This window comes from Mustelus asterias, unplaced genomic scaffold (genome assembly GCF_964213995.1).
Source record: "Mustelus asterias unplaced genomic scaffold, sMusAst1.hap1.1 HAP1_SCAFFOLD_214, whole genome shotgun sequence".
Taxonomy (NCBI): domain Eukaryota; kingdom Metazoa; phylum Chordata; class Chondrichthyes; order Carcharhiniformes; family Triakidae; genus Mustelus; species Mustelus asterias.
Genome location: NW_027590200.1, coordinates 369,090 through 389,383, shown reverse-complemented (window position 1 = coordinate 389,383; position 20,294 = coordinate 369,090). Strand labels below are relative to the sequence as shown.

The 20,294-nt window shown below is 47.4% G+C and overlaps 1 protein-coding gene across 1 annotated transcript in view; it reads right to left on the bottom strand.

Annotated features, from left to right (window-relative positions):
* Positions 1 to 20,294, bottom strand: part of LOC144485734 (uncharacterized) — a 207,546-nt gene that overhangs the window by 6,000 nt on the left and 181,252 nt on the right. Inside the window, exon 3 of the mRNA XM_078203836.1 lies at positions 2,601 to 2,969. Within this exon, the coding sequence (XP_078059962.1) occupies positions 2,601 to 2,969 (369 nt within the window). The remainder of the gene's footprint in view (positions 1 to 2,600; positions 2,970 to 20,294) is intronic.

Below are 20,294 nucleotides of genomic sequence, written 5' to 3'. Positions count from 1 at the left end.
GTCCGGGTTCATAGGGCGCTCAAAGCAGCATCGCGGGTAGAGGCTGTGGTTAAGAGGGCGTATGGAATACTGGCCTTCATCAATAGAGGAATTGAGTTTAGAAATCGGGAGATAATGCTGCGGCTGTATAGGACCCTGGTCAGACCCCACCTGGAGTACTGTGCCCAGTTCTGGTCGCCTCGTTACAGAAAGGATGTGGAAGCCATAGAAAGGGTGCAGAGGAGATTTACAAGGATGTTGCCTGGATTAGGTGGCATGCCTTATGAGGATAGGTTGAGCGAGCTAGGTCTTTTCTCCTTGGAGAGGCGAAGGATGAGAGGTGACCTGATAGAGGTGTATAAGATGTTGAGAGGTATTGATAGAGTGGGTTCTCAGAGTCTTTTACCCAGGGCTGAAATGGTTGTCACGAGAGGTCACAGGTTTAGGGTGCTGGGGCGTAGGTACAGAGGAGAAGTTAGGGGTAAGTTTTTCACTCAGAGGGTGGTGGGTGCGTGGAATCGGCTGCCGGTAGTGGTGGTGGAGGCGGATTCGGTAGGGTCTTTTAAGAGACTTTTTGATATGTTCATGGAAATTACTAAGATAGAGGGTTATAGGTAAGCCTGGTAGGTAGGGACATGTTCGGCGCAATTTGTTCTAGCTGTAGCTTTTCTATGTTCTATGTTCTATCCCGAGGCAACGCTAAAACTCTTTTAGGCCTACCCAGTGCCTTAAGCGCTGCATCACATGATTGAAGCAGAGCTTGGGATATTGGAAGATTTAAGTGTTATAAAATTGTACAAATCTCCAATGGGTTTTTACGACAATGGTTCCATTGTCATTCGACTTTTAATTCCAGATTTTTATTGAATTCAAATTTCACCATCTGCAATGCTGGGATTTGAACCCCGGTCCCCAGAACATCACCCTGGGTCTCTGGGTTACTAGTCCAGTGACAATACCACTACACCAGCGACACAGACTTCCAGTGGGGACTGACATGCTGCTCATAAAATCCCAGCCTCAGAGTAATCTAGTCAAAGAGGCCATTCGGCCCATCAAGTTCGTGACGGCTCTCTGCCAAACAATCCCATCTTGGGAAATAATCCCACTCCTCTCTGAGAAAGAGTGACATGGACTCGAAACGTTGGACCGATTCTCTCTCACAGATGGTCTCAGACCTGCTGAAATTTTCCAGCATTTTCTGTTTCTGTGTCTTTGCCAAGACTCACTGCTTTCTGCCTCACAGCCAATTTTCACCCAAAACAGATACTGGCCCTCAGATTACATCAACTTCAATTTTGGGTAAGGAGTCTTTTATGGTGATCTAATTAAACATTTCCTTATATTCATATCGACAACATCCACCACATTCCCGAGATTAACTCTTATTTTAATAAAAAAACTCAGCGATTAATTAAACATAAGCAGCTCTGTACAAATCTATACAGGCTTTCTTTAATACATACTAACCTCTCCAAGTGTTGTTGGAGTTATATTAGTGTTATGTTTGTTAAGAACTTGGTGTTTCATAGGATAATGTTCAGTTTGTTCTGATGTATTAAATTACATTCCATTCGGGTCAATGTTTTGGTCTATTTTGCCCGAGGAGGGATTGGGTTCATTCCAAAGTTGACCCATTCTGAATAAGACTGAAGCAGATCAAGTGGATTCAGAATCTGATTGGTTAGCATTGGAATATTATTGGATTTGACAGGAAGGGAGACACTCCCTGCTGGATAAACTCTGTGATTTAGGAAGGATGAAATGCTGGTCACTGATTTGCTCCCGCCATTTGTCTGAGACGGGAAAAACACACGGTAACATTTTGCAACAATGGAACAAATCTGTGAAAATAGGAAATTCCTCAAAGCATTCCCCAGCTTCAAAATTCAGGAAAAAAGGATGTGGACTTTTTCCCACCTAGTTTGTTATTGACTATCCCAAACTATTCCCAGTGGGAATCACTCACCCCCAACAATTCCCAGTGGAATCACTCACCCCCAACAATTCCCAGTGGAATCACTGACCCCCAACTATTCTCAGAGAGATGCCTATAAATGTTACAATATGGGGCCTTGTTACTGGGGCTCTTTGCAGATCGATGGCTGAACGGTCGCAGTAAGCAAGCTGCAGATTGAGCTGAGGTAAATCATCTTAAAGGAAAGTAAAGTTTTTTTATTAGTCACAAATAAGGGTTACATTAACAATGCAATGAAGTTACTGTGCAATTCCCCTAGTCGCCACACATCGGCATCTGTTCGGGTCAATGCTCCCTAACCAGCACATCTTTCAGTCTGTGGGAGGAAACCGGAGCACCCGGAGGAAACCCACACAGACACGGGGAGAACATGCAAACTCCACACAGACAGTGACCCGAGCTGGGAATTGAACCCGGGTCCCTGGCGCTGTGAGGCAGCAGTGCTAACCACTGTGCTACCGTGCTGCTCTTGTTTAGAATGTGCAGTCAGTTTTCAGACTCAGAACCAGGAGTTGATATTGTCCTACAGAAAGTTCTGGAGCTCTCGGGAGTTCCCAGTGCAGTGAGGTAACTGCTCCAGCAATCCAGATATGTAAACCAGAATGCAAATGGAATGTGAGAATAAAATTCAAGCAGCACTTACCCCTGGGCTGGGAAGCTGCCTCAGCGATGTTGCTGTCAGTTGAGCTGTTAGTGTTGGGGAGAGTCTTTTCACAGGCAGTGGATCTGGTAGCGAGGGAGGTTCCTCAAACATTGCTTTGCTCTCTAACTTGGACTTTACTCCTTGGCGTGGGAGGAGAGGAGGAGGAACGTTGTCATTGTCTCCTTCGGGTGGCAAGGGAGGGCCGCTGGCTACTTCTTTGGACAGATTTGGAGAATCGGAAAGAGAGAGTGGCAGTGCAGGACAGGGGCTCCAGGTAGAGGGATCTGGAGGAGGAGCTTGTGAATCCAATTTCTTCCTCATGGGAACAAAAATACACAAATCTTCATAATCGACATCTCTGTGGCTGACCTGCAAAAAATAAGTTCAGAATTGTGGGGGGGAGGAACTCCGGACAATCAGTTAGGGTCAACCAGGACTTAGAGCACAGATTCTCAAACCTTCCCCCCACTCAGAGGGAAAAGCAGACAACCTTCATTTACCAACGTAATTAATTTACAACACATTGTCCAATAAAACAGACAAAATAAATCCATTGCGCATTGCTGCAGGAAACAGAATTAAAGACTGAATAGGAGAATACAGCATATTACTGTGTCAGTGTGACAGAGTGTGTGAGCCTGTCGCTGTGTCAGTGTGACAGAGTGTGTGAGCCTGTCGCTGTGTCAGGGTGACAGAGTGTGTGAGCCTGTCAGTGTGACAGAGTGTGTGAGCCTGTGACTGTGTCAGTGTGACAGAGTGTGTGAGCCTGTCGCTGTGTCAGGGTGACAGAGTGTGTGAGCCTGTCAGTGTGACAGAGTGTGTGAGCCTGTGACTGTGTCAGTGTGACAGAGTGTGTGAGCCTGTCGCTGTGTCAAGGTGACAGAGTGTGTGAGCCTGTCAGTGTGACAGTGTGTGTGAGCCTGTCGCTGTGTCAGTGTGACAGTGTGTGTGAGCCTGTCGCTGTGTCAGTGTGACAGAGTGCATGAGCCTGTCACTGTGTTAGTGTGACAGTTTGTGTGAGCCTGTGACTGTGTCAGTGTAACAGAGTACGTGAGCCTGTCGCTGTGTCAGTGTCACAGAGTGCGTGAGCCTGTCACTGTGTCAGTGTGACAGTGTGTGTGAGCCTGTCGCTGTGTCAGTGTAACAGAGTACGTGAGCCTGTCGCTGTGTCAGTGTGACAGAGTGCGTGAGCCTGTCGCTGTGTCAGTGTGACAGAGTGTGTGAGCCTGTCGCTGTGTCAGTGTGACAGAGTACGTGAGCCTGTCACTGTATCAGTGTAACAGAGTACGTGAGCCTGTCGCTGTGTCAGTGTGACAGAGTGCGTGAGCCTGTCGCTGTGTCAGTGTGACAGAGTACGTGAGCCTGTCGCTGTGTCAGTGTGACAGAGTGCGTGAGCCTGTCGCTGTGTCAGTGTGACAGAGTGCATGAGCCTGTCACTGTGTTAGTGTGACAGTTTGTGTGAGCCTGTGACTGTGTCAGTGTAACAGAGTACATGAGCCTGTCGCTGTGTCAGTGTGACAGAGTGTGTGAGCCTGTCACTGTGTCAGTGTGACAGTGTGTGTGAGCCTGTCGCTGTGTCAGTGTAACAGAGTACGTGAGCCGGTCGCTGTGTCAGTGTGACAGAGTGCGTGAGCCTGTCACTGTGTCAGTGTGACAGAGTGCGTGAGCCTGTCACTGTGTTAGTGTGACAGTTTGTGTGAGCCTGTGACTGTGTCAGTGTGACAGAGTGTGTGAGCCTGTCGCTGTGTCAGTGTAACAGAGTGTGTGAGCCTGTGACTGTGTCAGTGTAACAGAGTACGTGAGCCTGTCGCTGTGTCAGTGTGACAGAGTGCGTGAGCCTGTCGCTGTGTCAGTGTAACAGAGTGTGTGAGCCTGTCACTGTGTCAGTGTAACAGAGTACGTGAGCCTGTCGCTGTGTCAGTGTGACAGAATACGTGAGCCTGTCACTGTGTCAGTGTAACAGAGTGCCTGAGCCTGTCACTGTGTCAGTGTAACAGAGTGTGTGAGCCTGTCACTGTGTCAGTGTGACAGAGTGCGTGAGCCTGTCGCTGTGTCAGTGTAACAGAGTGTGTGAGCCTGTCACTGTGTCAGTGCAACAGAGTACGTGAGCCTGTCGCTGTGTCAGTGTGACAGAGTGCGTGAGCCTGTCGCTGTGTCAGTGTAACAGAGTGTGTGAGCCTGTCGCTGTGTCAGTGTAACAGAGTACGTGAGCCTGTCGCTGTGTCAGTGTAACAGAGTACGTGAGCCTGTCTCTGTGTCAGTGTGACAGAGTGTGTGAGCCTGTCACTGTGTCAGTGTAACAGAGTACGTGAGCCTGTCACTGTGTTAGTGTAACAGAGTGCCTGAGCCTGTCACTGTGTCAGTGTAACAGAGTGTGTGAGCCTGTCACTGTGTCAGTGTGACAGAGTGCGTGAGCCTGTCGCTGTGTCAGTGTAACAGAGTGTGTGAGCCTGTCACTGTGTCAGTGTAACAGAGTACTTGAGCCTGTCGCTGTGTCAGTGTAACAGTGTGTGAGCCTGTCGCTGTGTCAGTATAACAGAGTACGTGAGCCTGTCGCTGTGTCAGTGTAACAGAGTACGTGAGCCTGTCACTGTGTCAGTGTGACAGAGTGTGTGAGCCTGTCACTGTGTCAGTGTAACAGAGTGCGTGAGCCTGTCGCTGTGTCAGTGTAACAGAGTGCGTGAGCCTGTCACTGTGTCAGTGTAACAGAGTGTGTGAGCCTGTCACTGTGTCAGTGTGACAGAGTGTGTGAGCCTGTCACTGTGTCAGTGTAACAGAGTGTGTGAGCCTGTCACTGTGTCAGTGTAACAGAGTACGTGAGCCTGTCGCTGTGTCAGTGTGACAGAGTGCGTGAGCCTGTCGCTGTGTCAGTGTGACAGAGTGTGTGAGCCTGTCACTGTGTCAGTGTAACAGAGTACGTGAGCCTGTCGCTGTGTCAGTGTGACAGAGTGTGTGAGCCTGTCGCTGTGTCAGTGTGACAGAGTGTGTGAGCCTGTCGCTGTGTCAGTGTGACAGAGTGCCTGAGCCTGTGTAAGGGAAATTGTACTGGATATTGTATGAGTTTAGTATGGAATTCAGATTCATAGGTTTTAGTGAAATAATAAAGCAGATTTAGATAAGTAGTGAAAATGGATATGTAACCTAAAATAACTTCGTGTGACCTAATATAATCAAGTGTAGTCGATATGATCAAAGTGGAGAAACTAGAGAAGTAATATAGCAATCACTAATTAAGGAAAGCAGACAATAGTCACTTAAGAAAACAAGGAAGACTGCTCGGTGGTTCAACTTAATAGTGGACCATAAATCAGCAGAGAGAATGTCTTTTCTTCTAAACACATTAGTGGACCATAAATTAGCAGAGAGAATGTCTTTTTCTTCTAAACACATTCGGCTTTAGCTTACAAAACCACGATTATTGTACAAACAGAAAAGTTCAGATAAGAGCAAGAGTTATTCCCACCATGGTTTAAGAGACAACGAGATATAACAGGGAGCGACCAATTGCAAAGAAAACAGATAAAGGGTCAACTAAAACTAATGGTGGCCAAAGAAAGGTCGGGCTGTAGGGTAAGATAACAACCAAGGACAGGCTGTAAAAGGGAGAGGAGGATCTTGAGATATGAGGCTGAAATGTACATAAAAGAGTGTAAGCCCAAGGGCTCTTTGGAGTGTTCCGGACGTTCCCGACTTTATCTCTTGTGCTGAGAAATAAAGTCTATTGCTTGGAAGATCGCTGCTCAGACTCTCTGTTTTAATTGATGTGAATAAATTGTCGTCCTGGGGAACCACGACAAAATTGGCGCTGCTTAGCAGGGTTGGTGAGAGATCGCCCAGAAAAGCATCTGGAAGGAGTAGCGGAGACGGTGGTCCAACCGGAACCGAGAAGTCCCCAGCCGGCCTTCTGTCAACAAGGTAAGCAGACTTGCATGCATGTAAATCCTTGTTGTCAGAAAGGGGTTTTCTCGAGGCCCGGTGCGCCCGGCTCTCTGCTGGTCCTGGATCTCCCCAACCCAAAAACATATCCTGCACAGGTAAAACCAAATTGTGTAAAAATTTTGAGAGACTGAGTCTGATCCGAAGAGCAGAATTTTTGCATGCAATAGCGCGCTGCGAATACTGTATTGTCTGTGAATGGGTAAAAAGTGAGACGGGAAAAAGGCCGAAAGCTAAAGTAAGGCAATTAGGTTAAGTCAAGCGGTTTGGAGCGGGTTTTTCAGGTCACGACTTGCCCAGAAGAGAGTAAGTGTGGGAAAATCTGCCAGTCCAAACCTACCCAGGACCTCGGGTAAGGGACGTCAACCGAGAGGGAGAGAGATCAGTGAGAGATCACTCTCTGACCTAATACAGTAGCCAAAAGCACAGGAGTGGATTTTAACCACGGGAAAGGGGAGTAGCAGCTAGAATAGAGGAAGTAAAAGACCAATTTGAACAAACTGGTCTGAGAAAACAGCGTGAAGGACAGAAATAAGAGAGAGAGTCGGAATATAGGTAGGGTAATAACTAACAACTTGAAAAATTACCCTGACAAAACTGCCTGGTGACAAGATTGAAAATAACTAATCTTTGAATAATAACAAAAACGGAAGCAACACTGGATTGGAAAAAGATTACACACATAATTAACTTAGAGGAGATAAAGAATGAGTGGCCATATGTAAATTGGGAAAGAGTAGTCGATAGGAATTGGATAGACAAAATAAAATTGGAAACCCTAGAGAAATTAATAAAGGGATCTGACCGATACAGGATTCTTATACACATAGACGAGCAAGTGAAAACCTACTACCCTCTGGCCCGGGAGAGGAAGATAGTGCCGGGACAGGGGACTACGGGGAAGTGGATATCAGGACCCCGGTTAGAATTACAGATAGTGGCAAAAGAAATCCAAAGGAAAGGTAAACAGGGGACTGAGCACGGAAAAACAATACAGCAAGTAATAATCACTGTGATACCTAACTCTGACGGACTAAGTGACAAAAATTGCGACAGTGATCCAAAAGGACGAGTAATGGTGCACCAAGTTAAGACACCAGTGGAGATATTAGGGGATAAGTTCCCAGCCCTTAGGGGAGATATAGAACACGTCTCTAAAAAATGGGCCAAAAGAACAAATAAGACCGATACACAGTGGCCGGAGGAAGGCACATGGTCCATAGAGAGGTGTGAGGACCAGAAGGGAATGATAAAGAACTATAAGATTAAGGATAAAACGAGCAAAAGAAGGGAAAAGCGAGAAAAGGAGTTAGAGATATTAGCCCTATTCCAACAAGAAGGGAAAGAGAGAAGAGGGGTGTGGAGGGGAGGTAGGATGCAGATGCCAGTACAACTTGAGGAAAAAGCAAAATTGGAAGATCCAAACGTAGCCCCACCCCCATACTTAGAGAAACAGAGCTTCACGGGACTGTACCCAGTTATATCAGGCAAAATGAATTTTGAGGGAGAATATGACATAAAACAGATGACGAAGGAGGAATGGGCACAAAAGGATGGAGGTGGAAGCACCCAGAGGAAGGTAGAATGGCGAGAGAGACGGAAGGAGAAACAGAAGAGAGTAGTGAAGACGAAGGGAGGCAATCAATGTTAGGGGTGCAAAGAAAATCAAGGCGGGAAAGGCACCCACCTGTAAAGTTTCCAGATGTGGATAGGAGAGGGAAAAGGGTATTCCCGGTGATTCTGAAGGGTGGCAGACCGCAGTATATCCCTTGGTCAGGTCAGGATTTGCCTAATTTAATTAATGAATTACCCAATATTTTGGATGGGGCTGGAAGGTGGATTGGACAGTTGGAGGCAGGGATGGTGGGAGAAAGGATGGCACTGGGCGACATCAAAGCTCTCCTGACAAAGGTGCTAGGAATGGACCAAATGGCGGAAGTAATGAGACGTGCTGGCATCCCGACCGCAGCTTATGACCCAGCGGTGGATGGGATACTAATGGACCAGTACCGCCAAGACATCTGGCAGGCACTGCGGGATATGTACCCCAATCGAATGGATGTAAAAACCCTAAAGGGAGAGCCACTGGGTGAGGAGGAGAATGCAGCTGTGTATGTGGAGAATCAATTAAAAAGGTGGAGAAGGGACACGGAGAGGGACATTCTAATAGACCCACTGACCAACTCCATGTTCCGGGCTGCAATCCTAGAGGGCTTGCCAGCCCCAGCTAAGACAAGGCTGGAGGAAGTGGTGGGCTTGGACTCAAAAAATTACCGAGAGTTTGTGGATTATGTTGCCCATGCAGTAGAGAGACATCGCAAAGATGAAAAGAATGCAGACAAACAGCTGAAGGAGGTACAACGTAAACTCCTTCAGGCACAGTTGGAGGAGATCAAAAGCAAGGATAAGCTAAAGGCAAAAGAGGATCTCGCACCCAGAAAAATAGCACCGATGATGGTGGAGCAAAAGCCAGAGGAAACACCTGCACTAATCAAAGGGGGGAGCGGAGATGGAGGCCAGCCCGTCATAACCTATAACATTTCTGCCTTCCCACTGTCCATGAACCCAGGAGCCTATGGCCTAAATTATCAAAACCCATACGCCCTGCAAAGTCAGACTGACTGGAATAGAAATGGGAAAGGACAGGGAGGTGGTAGGTCACCCTATCAGAATCAGAGAGGACAGGGACAGGTTAATCATCAGACTCCGAGACAGGGACCACTGCCTGGATCTTCAGGTGTGTGTTGGGGGTGCGGGGAGGCAGGGCACATAAAAAGGAATTGCCCGCGGAATTTCCCCAGACAGGGAGAAAACCAGCAGCAGACAGGCCAACAACTGATCCAAGGATCGCCAAACAGCATCCCGATGTTTCAAGGGCCGGTAAACCATCAGAATTCCCCATAGGGAGGCCCAGAGAACCCCGAAATGGTAGGACAGTACGTACAGATAACAGAAACTGCAGAGCAGGAACCTATAGTTAACGTTAGAGTAGGAGGGATCGAGGTCCCCATGATGATAGACACCGGCGCCACATGTACGTGCATGCAAACGAAATATGCGGATCACTTACCATTGTCAAACCAGTTTGTAAAAACTGTGGGGTTCTCGGGGAAAGTAACATTAGCTCGAATGACGACGCCGGTGCCTGTTACCATTGGAAATAAGACAACCCATGTACCTATTTTAGTATGTGATAAAACTCCTTTAAATCTATTGGGAAGGGATGCAATCCTAGGTTTAGGACTGAAATTAGAATGCACTGAACAAGGAATTGATTTGATGGGAATGTATCCACTTGAAATACCAGGAAAGGAAGGGGTTAATGTATATTGGTTGGGAGATATAGAGGAACAAGTTAAAAAACAGATATGGGAAGTTTGGGGAAAGCTTATAAACACTTGGGTTCCACAAGCCAAATGGCCAAGAACAGAATTACACAGTACAATGATATTTGATGAAGGGCAGGAACCTGAGATACAGGAGAAATGGGAAAGGGAGGCAGGACGAGAACAGGAAATAAAGTCAGGAAGTATTTTAATCGGACTAGAGGGAGTAGCCCTCACAATTGTTAGGAATGAATGGGTTAACAAATGGTTCTCTGTATCTGGGGCGGAGCCACATGTCACATTGAAAGTGAATCCGGGATACAGATCAAAAGACCTAGGACCAATGGTGTTGAGAGCACAAGATTTAGAATTTGTCCAGACAGACAATGTAGATATTTGGACGTCCAGCAATGGACAAATGACGAAAATAATTTTGGATGTTAAGATGCTTGGGAAGCAGATAACAATAGGAGTGCAAATTGAGAAACAGGAACTGGAGTGGAGAGAGAGGTTAGAGCAGGATTTGAACTCCCTCCCGCAGGAGTTGTGGTCCAGACAGGACACGGATGTAGGGAGGGTCAAAAACGCTAATCCAGTTGAAGTCAGATTAAAGATAGGACGCCAGGGGCCGTATAGGCCGCAGTACCCAATCAAGACAGAAGCAATTGAAGGAATTAGAGGGACGATTAAGGGATTGATAGAAGCAGGGGTATTAAAAGAAACCCGGAGCAGGTGTAATACACCGCTACTACCAGTGAAAAAGGCGGACGGAGAAAAATGGAGATTGGTGCATGATCTAAGGGCAATTAATGAGGTAGTGGAAGATATGCCAGCAGAGGTTCCAAACCCTTATACCTTGATGACAAATATACCACCTGAAAGTAGATGGTTTACTGTAATAGACCTATGTTCGGCATTTTTTAGTGTGCCACTAGCTCAAGAAAGTCAGTATCTCTTTGCATTTACGTACGAGGGGAAACAATACACATACAACAGGATGCCCCAAGGATTTAAACATTCCCCACATGTATTCAATCAGGTGTTGAGAGCAGATTTAGAAGGAATACAGTTGGAAGGAACACTGATACAATATGTGGATGATTTATTATTATGCACAGGAACACAAGAACAGTGCAGGAAGGATAGTTTAAAACTATTGAAAAGGTTAGCAGAAGGGGGTCATAAAGTTTCCAGGAAAAAGCTGCAGCTGTGCCAGAAAAAGGTAGAATACTTGGGAAGAGAAATATCAGCAGGACAGAAGGAGATAGCTTCACAGCAAATAGAAGCAGTACTAAAGGTTCCGAAACCACAGACGGTGGGACAAATGATGACATTTTTGGGAATGACAGGATTCAGTTCAGAATGGGTGGAAAGCTATGCCGAAAAAACGCAGGCACTACGAAAGATAATGAAGGAGGCAGGGTGTGACGAATTAAAAGCCAAACTAAAATGGGATAAAGATGCTTCAGACGCATTTGAAAACGTGAAAAAAGAAATGGCACAGGCACCAGCATTGGCCTTACCGACCTATGACAAGCCCTTTGACTTATTTGTGAGTAACAGAGAAGCTGGATTTGCTACAGCAATGTTAATGCAGGAAAATTGCAAGGGTAGACGAAGGCAGGCTGTAGCATATTACAGTACCAAGCTAGACGACGTAGCAATGGGATACCCTCCGTGCTATCAAGGCCTGGCAGCAGCTTGGTGGGCGTACGAAAAGGCAGCCACGGTCACAATGGGATATCCGATAAACATACATGTATACCATAAGGTAGCTGAATTGATTGAGCAGGGAAAATTTGTGCTGACACCTGCTAGGATCCATCATTATCGAATGCTAACCACATTTCCAGATATCACGATTATAAAGTGCAACAGAGTAAATCCAGCTGATTACATGCCATTACCTCATGAAGGAGAAGAACATGAATGCTTAAGAGAAGCAAAAACATTTATGAAACTGAGAAAAGATTTAAGAGCAGAGGGACTAGTGACAGAAGGGAAAAGGATACTGTATGTAGATGGCTCATGTTACAGGGATCACTTAGGAAACCACGCAGGCTATGCCATAGTCGAACAAAGACCGGGAGGACTTGAAGTTATAGAAGCAGAGAAATGTGAACAGCCCTGTTCGGCCCAATTAGCAGAGCTTAAAGCATTGACCAGAGCATGTGAGCTAGCAAACGGGGAAGCAGTGGAAATTTATACTGATTCGGCCTATGCCCACGGGGTCTGCCATCTGTTCGGGGCAATATGGAAGCAAAGGGGATTTATGAAAAGCGGAGGAGGACCAATACAACACGAAGGTCAAATCAGGGCTTTAATAAAGGCCATGATGGGTCCAAGGGAATTAGCCATAATTAAGTGTCAGGCGCATAAAAAGGGAGCAGACAGCATCACACAGGGAAACACCAAAGCCGACAAGGCAGCTAAAGAAGCGTCAGGATGCATTGAGGCTACGATAGCCCCAGTAGAAATAGCAAGGCCGCACCCAGGGCCAGGTACGGGGGATATCGAACCTCATATCACATTAGAGGATGTAGCACAGTTACAGGAGGAAACCTCTGTAGCTGAAAAGGCAATGTGGAAAGATAGAGGAGCACTACAGGGACAACAGGACAGGATATGGAGAAATGAGGAGGGATTAGTCATAGCACCCACATCATTACTAACCGTACTAATTAGCGAAGCGCATGGAGTGGACCACTGTGCAAGAGGAGAAGTGGCTAGAAAGATCAAGAAGGAAGGATTCTGGTCACCATACCTGCAAAACTCGATTGACTACATACTAAGTCAGTGTGAGGTGTGTGCTCAGAATAACATCAGGAAGGGCATTACTGCCCCAATAGGGCATACACCCATTCCTGAAGGACCATTTAAACATCTATGCATGGACTATGTGGATATGGGAAAGGTGGTGAGGGGGAAAAGATACATGTTAGTGATTATTGATAGATTCAGCAGATGGATAGAAGCAACGCCATCCAAAGATCAAGGATCTGGAACGGTGATTAACTTCCTGTCAAAAGAAATTATCCCAAGATTTGGCATACCCACGCAATTAAGTTCAGACAATGGATCTGCTTTTATAGGAAGGGCACTGAGAGAGACACTCTCGGCACTCCGAATAAAGCAGAAGTTTGGATGCGTATATCACCCTCAATCCCAAGGAACGGTGGAGAGAGCAAACGGGACCCTTAAGGCTAAAATAAGCAAAATTTGCAGTGAAACAGGGAAAAACTGGATAGATGCTCTGCCATTGGCTCTAATGCAATACAGGAGTCAGGAAAACAGAATCACACATTTGAGCCCACATGAAATGATGACAGGAAGAGTAATGCCGGTACCTAAGATCAGGGGATCAGGAGGTCCTACGCTAGAATGTTTAGATCAAAGCACAAAAGAATATATACAACAATTAACTGTTATACATAGAACTATATTTGAACAGGAAAAAGCCAAGGAGGAGGAGAATCCGGTAACAGAACATCAGATCAAGCCTGGAGATCGAGTATACATCAGAAAGTTCCGGAGACGTTGGAACGAACCGAGACGAGAAGGACCGTTTGAAGTCACCAAAGTGTCTCCCACGGCGTTGCAAGTAGAAGGCAGTACACTGTGGTATCACTTGAACCATTGTACCAGAACTGTACCAGGGGTGGGGGAGAGAAGGGAAATTGAAGAAGTACACAGAGTGGACAGAAGTGATAGCGAGGAAGAAATAGAAATACACGGGGAGAATCGTGGGGAGGAGGAACAGAGCCAAGGAAGAACAAAAAGAATAGAGGATGATGAAAGTAGTTCTGTACATGAGCTGGCTGATGATACAAATGCCCAGCCTGAGCCTATTAGTCAAGGTGCCGAGGGAGGTGAGGACAGGGAAGGGGCCCCATTCCCCACCTGGGACTTGGAAACTATTTCCCTTAGGACTTCCGTGACCCATAGAAAAGGAGAATGGGATACAGAAGACATAAGGGTGCAGAATCAGGAAGATAGAGTATTAAGACGAACAAAACGTGAACGATTAGTGAGCACAAATACTATTTGGGAAAAAGCGCAGAAAAACAAATGGTGGAAATGGGCTGAGTATACAGGTCAGAGAAACAGTGATGGGAAAGAGTGTGTAGTATGTGCATCAGAGAAACCTAACACCCAAGTAACTGATATACCATGGGGATCAGGAGACTGTAGAACCAGGAAACAAAGCTGGAGAAAGGAAAATTGCCGTCCATATACCACATATATACGGTATCATATGATAGGGAATCGGAACTACTCGTATGAGAAGATAAACTGTTCCGGATCCGCATGTGATAACCTTTGTAAAGGTGAGCCGCCGTTGTGTCAATACCACTGCATCCTGTTTGCTGGGGTAAAAAAGGGCATCTACAACTTGACCCACAGATGTCCGAAGTGGCCAAAAACGGCAGTAGACGCGGTCCCAAAGGAATGGAGTGTAGAGCCCAACTTACAAATCCAAGATTGCTATTGGAAGGAAAGTAGCACAGGAAGTAGTGTGGGAAATTACACAGGAAAGTGTGAAAGGATTTGGAATATAACCGATGCTCTTAATCTGATCCTCTCAGGAGGGGGATGGGCACCCCCTCCTTATGTGTTAGACTATCAAGAAAATCAACTGGCCGATCTCTGGTGGCTTTGTGGCCCGGAGAAAGGGCTATTGGCAAAACTACCACAGAATTGGAAGGGACTATGTGCCCGAGTTATGCTTGCCCAGAGCACTGTGATACTACCGGTGGAAAGAAAAATTAAATCACAAAGAATTAAGAGGGCATATACCCCTGACCCTACGATAAAATTGGACGCAATCGGACAGCCCCGCGGCATCCCGAATGAGTTCAAAGCTAGGAACGAAATAGCTGCAGGGTTTGAATCCCTCTTTGTTTGGATCACACCCAGCAAGAATACTGAGTGGATCAATTACATCTATTATAATCAGCAGAGGTTTATTAATTATACGAATGATGCCCTGGAGGCCTTAGGAGAGCAGTTGGATGCGACCAGCAAAATGGCGTGGCAAAATCGACAGGCGTTAGATTGGCTCCTGGCAGAGAAAGGAGGAGTGTGTGTTATGTTTGGGGATCAGTGCTGCACATTTATCCCTAACAACACTAATCCAGAGGGGTCATTTACACAAGCCATGAATAAGTTAAGAAATCTTAAGAAAGAAGTGAAAGAAAATGCTGGGTTTGGGCATGAGGTATGGAGTTGGCTGGACAGAATATTAGGAAGATGGGGGGCGTGGTTTGCCAAAGCTGGAGCTGTAGCAATCGCAACAATAATCATTCTGGGATTGATATTTTGTTGTTTTTTACCCGCCCTGAGATCCTTCCTTACCAGAGTGGCAGCGCGGCAGATGGTGACGCGGGTGCTAAGCAGCTCACGCTCAAGAGAAAAAACAGAGGAATGGGAAAATCTTGAGCCGCCCCCGCTGAGTGGATTCGCAATGACCTTGGTCGAAGTTGAAACTCGTCACTCTGTAAAATAACTACAATAGTGAAAGATCACCTTGTGGAAACAACAGCACCTTGCTGAAGTCCGCACGAAACCAGGAGAACTTAGTCTGTACACAGGAATCAGTCTTTTTCCCTTCCCTAGACAAGAGTGGGAAGGTTTTTGGCTGATGACTGTCAGGGGCAGGCAATCTGGAGGAGCAACCCAAAAATCAGAACCGGGATAGACAAATTATGATAAAGTTAGAATAGGGACACTGATCCCTGACCAAAATAGTCGGCTCCTCCACATCGCCTGGGAAAAGTGATTAAAATAAAATACAAATGGGATTGAGCGAGGGGATTATTTGAGCTTGGTAATTGGGATGAGGCTAGGGAATAGCCTCAAAGGGGGGACTTGTAAGGGAAATTGTACTGGATATTGTATGAGTTTAGTATGAAATTCAGATTCACTTGTAAGGGAAATTGTACTGGATATTGTATGAGTTTAGTATGGAATTCAGATTCATAGGTTTTAGTGAAATAATAAAGCAGATTTAGATAAGTAGTGAAAATGGATATGTAACCTAAAATAACTTCGTGTGACCTAATATAATCAAGTGTAGTCGATATGATCAAAGTGGAGAAACTAGAGAAGTAATATAGCAATCACTAATTAAGGAAAGCAGACAATAGTCACTTAAGAAAACAAGGAAGACTGCTCGGTGGTTCAACTTAATAGTGGACCATAAATCAGCAGAGAGAATGTCTTTTCTTCTAAACACATTAGTGGACCATAAATTAGCAGAGAGAATGTCTTTTTCTTCTAAACACATTCGGCTTTAGCTTACAAAACCACGATTATTGTACAAACAGAAAAGTTCAGATAAGAGCAAGAGTTATAACCACCATGGTTTAAGAGACAACGAGATATAACAGGGAGCGACCAATTGCAAAGAAAACAGATAAAGGGTCAACTAAAACTAATGGTGGCCAAAGAAAGGTCGGGCTGTAGGGTAAGATAACAACCAAGGACAGGCTGTAAAAGGGAGAGGAGGATCTTGAGATATGAGGCTGAAATGTACATAAAAGAGTGTAAGCCCAAGGGCTCTTTGGAGTGTTCCGGACGTTTCCGACTTTATCTCTTGTGCTGAGAAATAAAGTCTATTGCTTGGAAGATCGCTGCTCAGACTCTCTGTTTTAATTGATGTGAATAAATTGTCGTCCTGGGGAACCACGACACCTGTCACTGTGTCAGTGTAACAGAGTACGTGAGCCTGTCGCTGTGTCAGTGTAACAGAGTGTGTGAGCCTGTCACTGTGTCCGTGTAACAGAGGACGTGAGCCTGTCGCTGTGTCAGTGTGACAGGGTGCGTGAGCCTGTCGCTGTGTCAGTGTGACAGAGTGTGTGAGCCTGTCGCTGTGTCAGTGTAACAGAGTGCGTGAGCCTGTCACTGTGTCAGTGTAACAGAGTACGTGAGCCTGTCGCTGTGTCAGTGTGACAGAGTGCGTGAGCCTGTCGCTGTGTCAGTGTGACAGAGTGTGTGAGCCTGTCGCTGTGTCAGTGTAACAGAGTGCGTGAGCCTGTCACTGTGTCAGTGCAACAGAGTACGTGAGCCTGTCGCTGTGTCAGTGTGACAGAGTGTGTGAGCCTGTCGCTGTGTCAGTGTAACAGAGTGCGTGAGCCTGTCACTGTGTCAGTGTGACAGAGTACGTGAGACTGTCGCTGTGTCAGTGTGACAGAGTGTGTGAACCTGTCACTGTGTCAGTGTAACAGAGTGTGTGAGCCTGTCACTGTGTCAGTGTAACAGAGTGTGTGAGCCTGTCACTGTGTCAGTGTGACAGAGTGTGTGAGCCTGTCACTGTGTCAGTGTAACAGAGTACGTGAGCCTGTGGCTGTGTCAGTGTGACAGAGTGCGTGAGCCTGCCGCTGTGTCAGTGTGACAGAGTACGTGAGCCTGTCGCTGTGTCAGTGTGACAGAGTACGTGAGCCTGTCGCTGTGTCAGTGTAACAGAGTACGTGAGCCTGTCACTGTGTCAGTGTAACAGAGTGCGTGAGCCTGTCGCTGTGTCAGTGTGACAGAGTGTGTGAGCCTGTCGCTGTGTCAGTGTGACAGAGTACGTGAGCCTGTCACTGTGTCAGTGTGACAGAGTGTGTGAGCCTGTCGCTGTGTCAGTGTGACAGAGTGTGTGAGCCTGTCGCTGTGTCAGTGTGACAGAGTACGTGAGCCTGTCACTGTGTCAGTGTGACAGAGTGCGTGAGCCTGTCGCTGTGTCAGTGTAACAGAGTGTGTGAGCCTGTCGCTGTGTCAGTGTAACAGAGTACGTGAGCCTGTCGCTGTGTCAGTGTAACAGAGTACGTGAGCCTGTCACTGTGTCAGTGTGACAGAGTGTGTGAGCCTGTCACTGTGTCAGTGAAACAGAGTGCGTGAGGCTGTCGCTGTGTCAGTGTAACAGAGTGCGTGAGCCTGTCGCTGTGTCAGTGTGACAGAGTGTGTGAGCCTGTCGCTGTGTCAGTGTGACAGAGTGCCTGAGCCTGTCGCTGTGTCAGTGTAACAGAGTGTGTGAGCCTGTCACTGTGTCAGTGTAACAGAGTACGTGAGCCTGTCGCTGTGTCAGTGTGACAGAGTGCGTGAGCCTGTCGCTGTGTCAGTGTAACAGTGTGTGAGCCTGTCGCTGTGTCAGTGTAACAGAGTACGTGAGCCTGTCGCTGTGTCAGTGTAACAGAGTACGTGAGCCTGTCACTGTGTCAGTGTGACAGAGTGTGTGAGCCTGTCACTGTGTCAGTGTGACAGAGTGTGTGAGCCTGTCACTGTGTCAGTGTAACAGAGTACGTGAGCCTGTCGCTGTGTCAGTGTGACAGAGTGCGTGAGCCCGCCGCTGTGTCAGTGTGACAGAGTACGTGAGCCTGTCGCTGTGTCAGTGTGACAGAGTACGTGAGCCTGTCGCTGTGTCAGTGTAACAGAGTACGTGAGCCTGTCACTGTGTCAGTGTAACAGAGTGCGTGAGCCTGTCGCTGTGTCAGTGTGACAGTGTGTGAGCCTGTCGCTGTGTCAGTGTAACAGAGTACGTGAGCCTGTCACTGTGTCAGTGTGACAGAGTGTGTGAGCCTGTCGCTGTGTCAGTGTGACAGAGTGTGTGAGCCTGTCGCTGTGTCAGTGTGACAGAGTACGTGAGCCTGTCGCTGTGTCAGTGTGACAGAGTGCGTGAGCCTGTCGCTGTGTCAGTGTAACAGAGTGTGTGAGCCTGTGACTGTGTCAGTGTAACAGAGTACGTGAGCCTGTCGCTGTGTCAGTGTGACAGAGTGCGTGAGCCTGTCGCTGTGTCAGTGTAACAGAGTGTGTGAGCCTGTCGCTGTGTCAGTGTAACAGAGTACGTGAGCCTGTCGCTGTGTCAGTGTAACAGAGTACGTGAGCCTGTCACTGTGTCAGTGTGACAGAGTGTGTGAGCCTGTCACTGTGTCAGTGAAACAGAGTGCGTGAGCCTGTCGCTGTGTCAGTGTAACAGAGTGCGTGAGCCTGTCGCTGTGTCAGTGTGACAGAGTGTGTGAGCCTGTCGCTGTGTCAGTGTGACAGAGTGCCTGAGCCTGTCGCTGTGTCAGTGTAACAGAGTGTGTGAGCCTGTCACTGTGTCAGTGTAACAGAGTACGTGAGCCTGTCGCTGTGTCAGTGTGACAGAGTGCGTGAGCCTGTCGCTGTGTCAGTGTAACAGTGTGTGAGCCTGTCGCTGTGTCAGTGTAACAGAGTACGTGAGCCTGTCGCTGTGTCAGTGTAACAGAGTACGTGAGCCTGTCACTGTGTCAGTGTGACAGAGTGTGTGAGCCTGTCACTGTGTCAGTGTAACAGAGTGCGTGAGCCTGTCGCTGTGTCAGTGTAATAGAGTGCGTGAGCCTGTCACTGTGTCAGTGTAACAGAGTGTGTGAGCCTGTCACTGTGTCAGTGTGACAGAGTGTGTGAGCCTGTCACTGTGTCAGTGTAACAGAGTGTGTGAGCCTGTCACTGTGTCAGTGTAACAGAGTACGTGAGCCTGTCGCTGTGTCAGTGTGACAGAGTGCGTGAGCCTGTCGCTGTGTCAGTGTGACAGAGTACGTGAGCCTGTCACTGTGTCAGTGTAACAGAGTACGTGAGCCTGTCGCTGTGTCAGTGTGACAGAGTGTGTGAGCCTGTCACTGTGTCAGTGTAACAGAGTGCGTGAGCCTGTCGCTGTGTCAGTGTAACAGAGTGCGTGAGCCTGTCGCTGTGTCAGTGTGACAGAGTGTGTGAGCCTGTCGCTGTGTCAGTGTGACAGAGTGCCTGAGCCTGTCACTGTGTCAGTGTAACAGAGTACGTGAGCCTGTCGCTGTGTCAGTGTAACAGAGTGTGTGAGCCTGTCACTGTGTCAGTGTAACAGAGTACGTGAGCCTGTCGCTGTGTCAGTGTGACAGAGTGCGTGAGCCTGTCGCTGTGTCAGTGTGACAGAGTGTGTGAGCCTGTCGCTGTGTCAGTGTAACAGAGTGCGTGAGCCTGTCACTGTGTCAGTGTGACAGAGTGCGTGAGCCTGTCGCTCTGTCAGTGTAACAGAGTGTGTGAGCCTGTGACAGTGTCAGTGTAACAGAGTACGTGAGCCTGTCGCTGTGTCAGTGTGACAGAGTGCGTGAGCCTGTCGCTGTGTCAGTGTAACAGAGTACGTGAGCCTGTCGCTGTGTCAGTGTAACAGAGTACGTGAGCCTGTCACTGTGTCAGTGTGACAGAGTGTGTGAGCCTGTCACTGTGTCAGTGTAACAGAGTGCGTGAGCCTGTCGCTGTGTCAGTGTAACAGAGTGCGTGAGCCTGTCGCTGTGTCAGTGTGACAGAGTGTGTGAGCCTGTCGCTGTGTCAGTGTGACAGAGTGCCTGAGCCTGTCGCTGTGTCAGTGTGACAGAGTGCGTGAGCCTGTCGCTGTGTCAGTGTGACAGAGTGTGTGAGCCTGTCGCTGTGTCAGTGTGACAGAGTGCGTGAGCCTGTC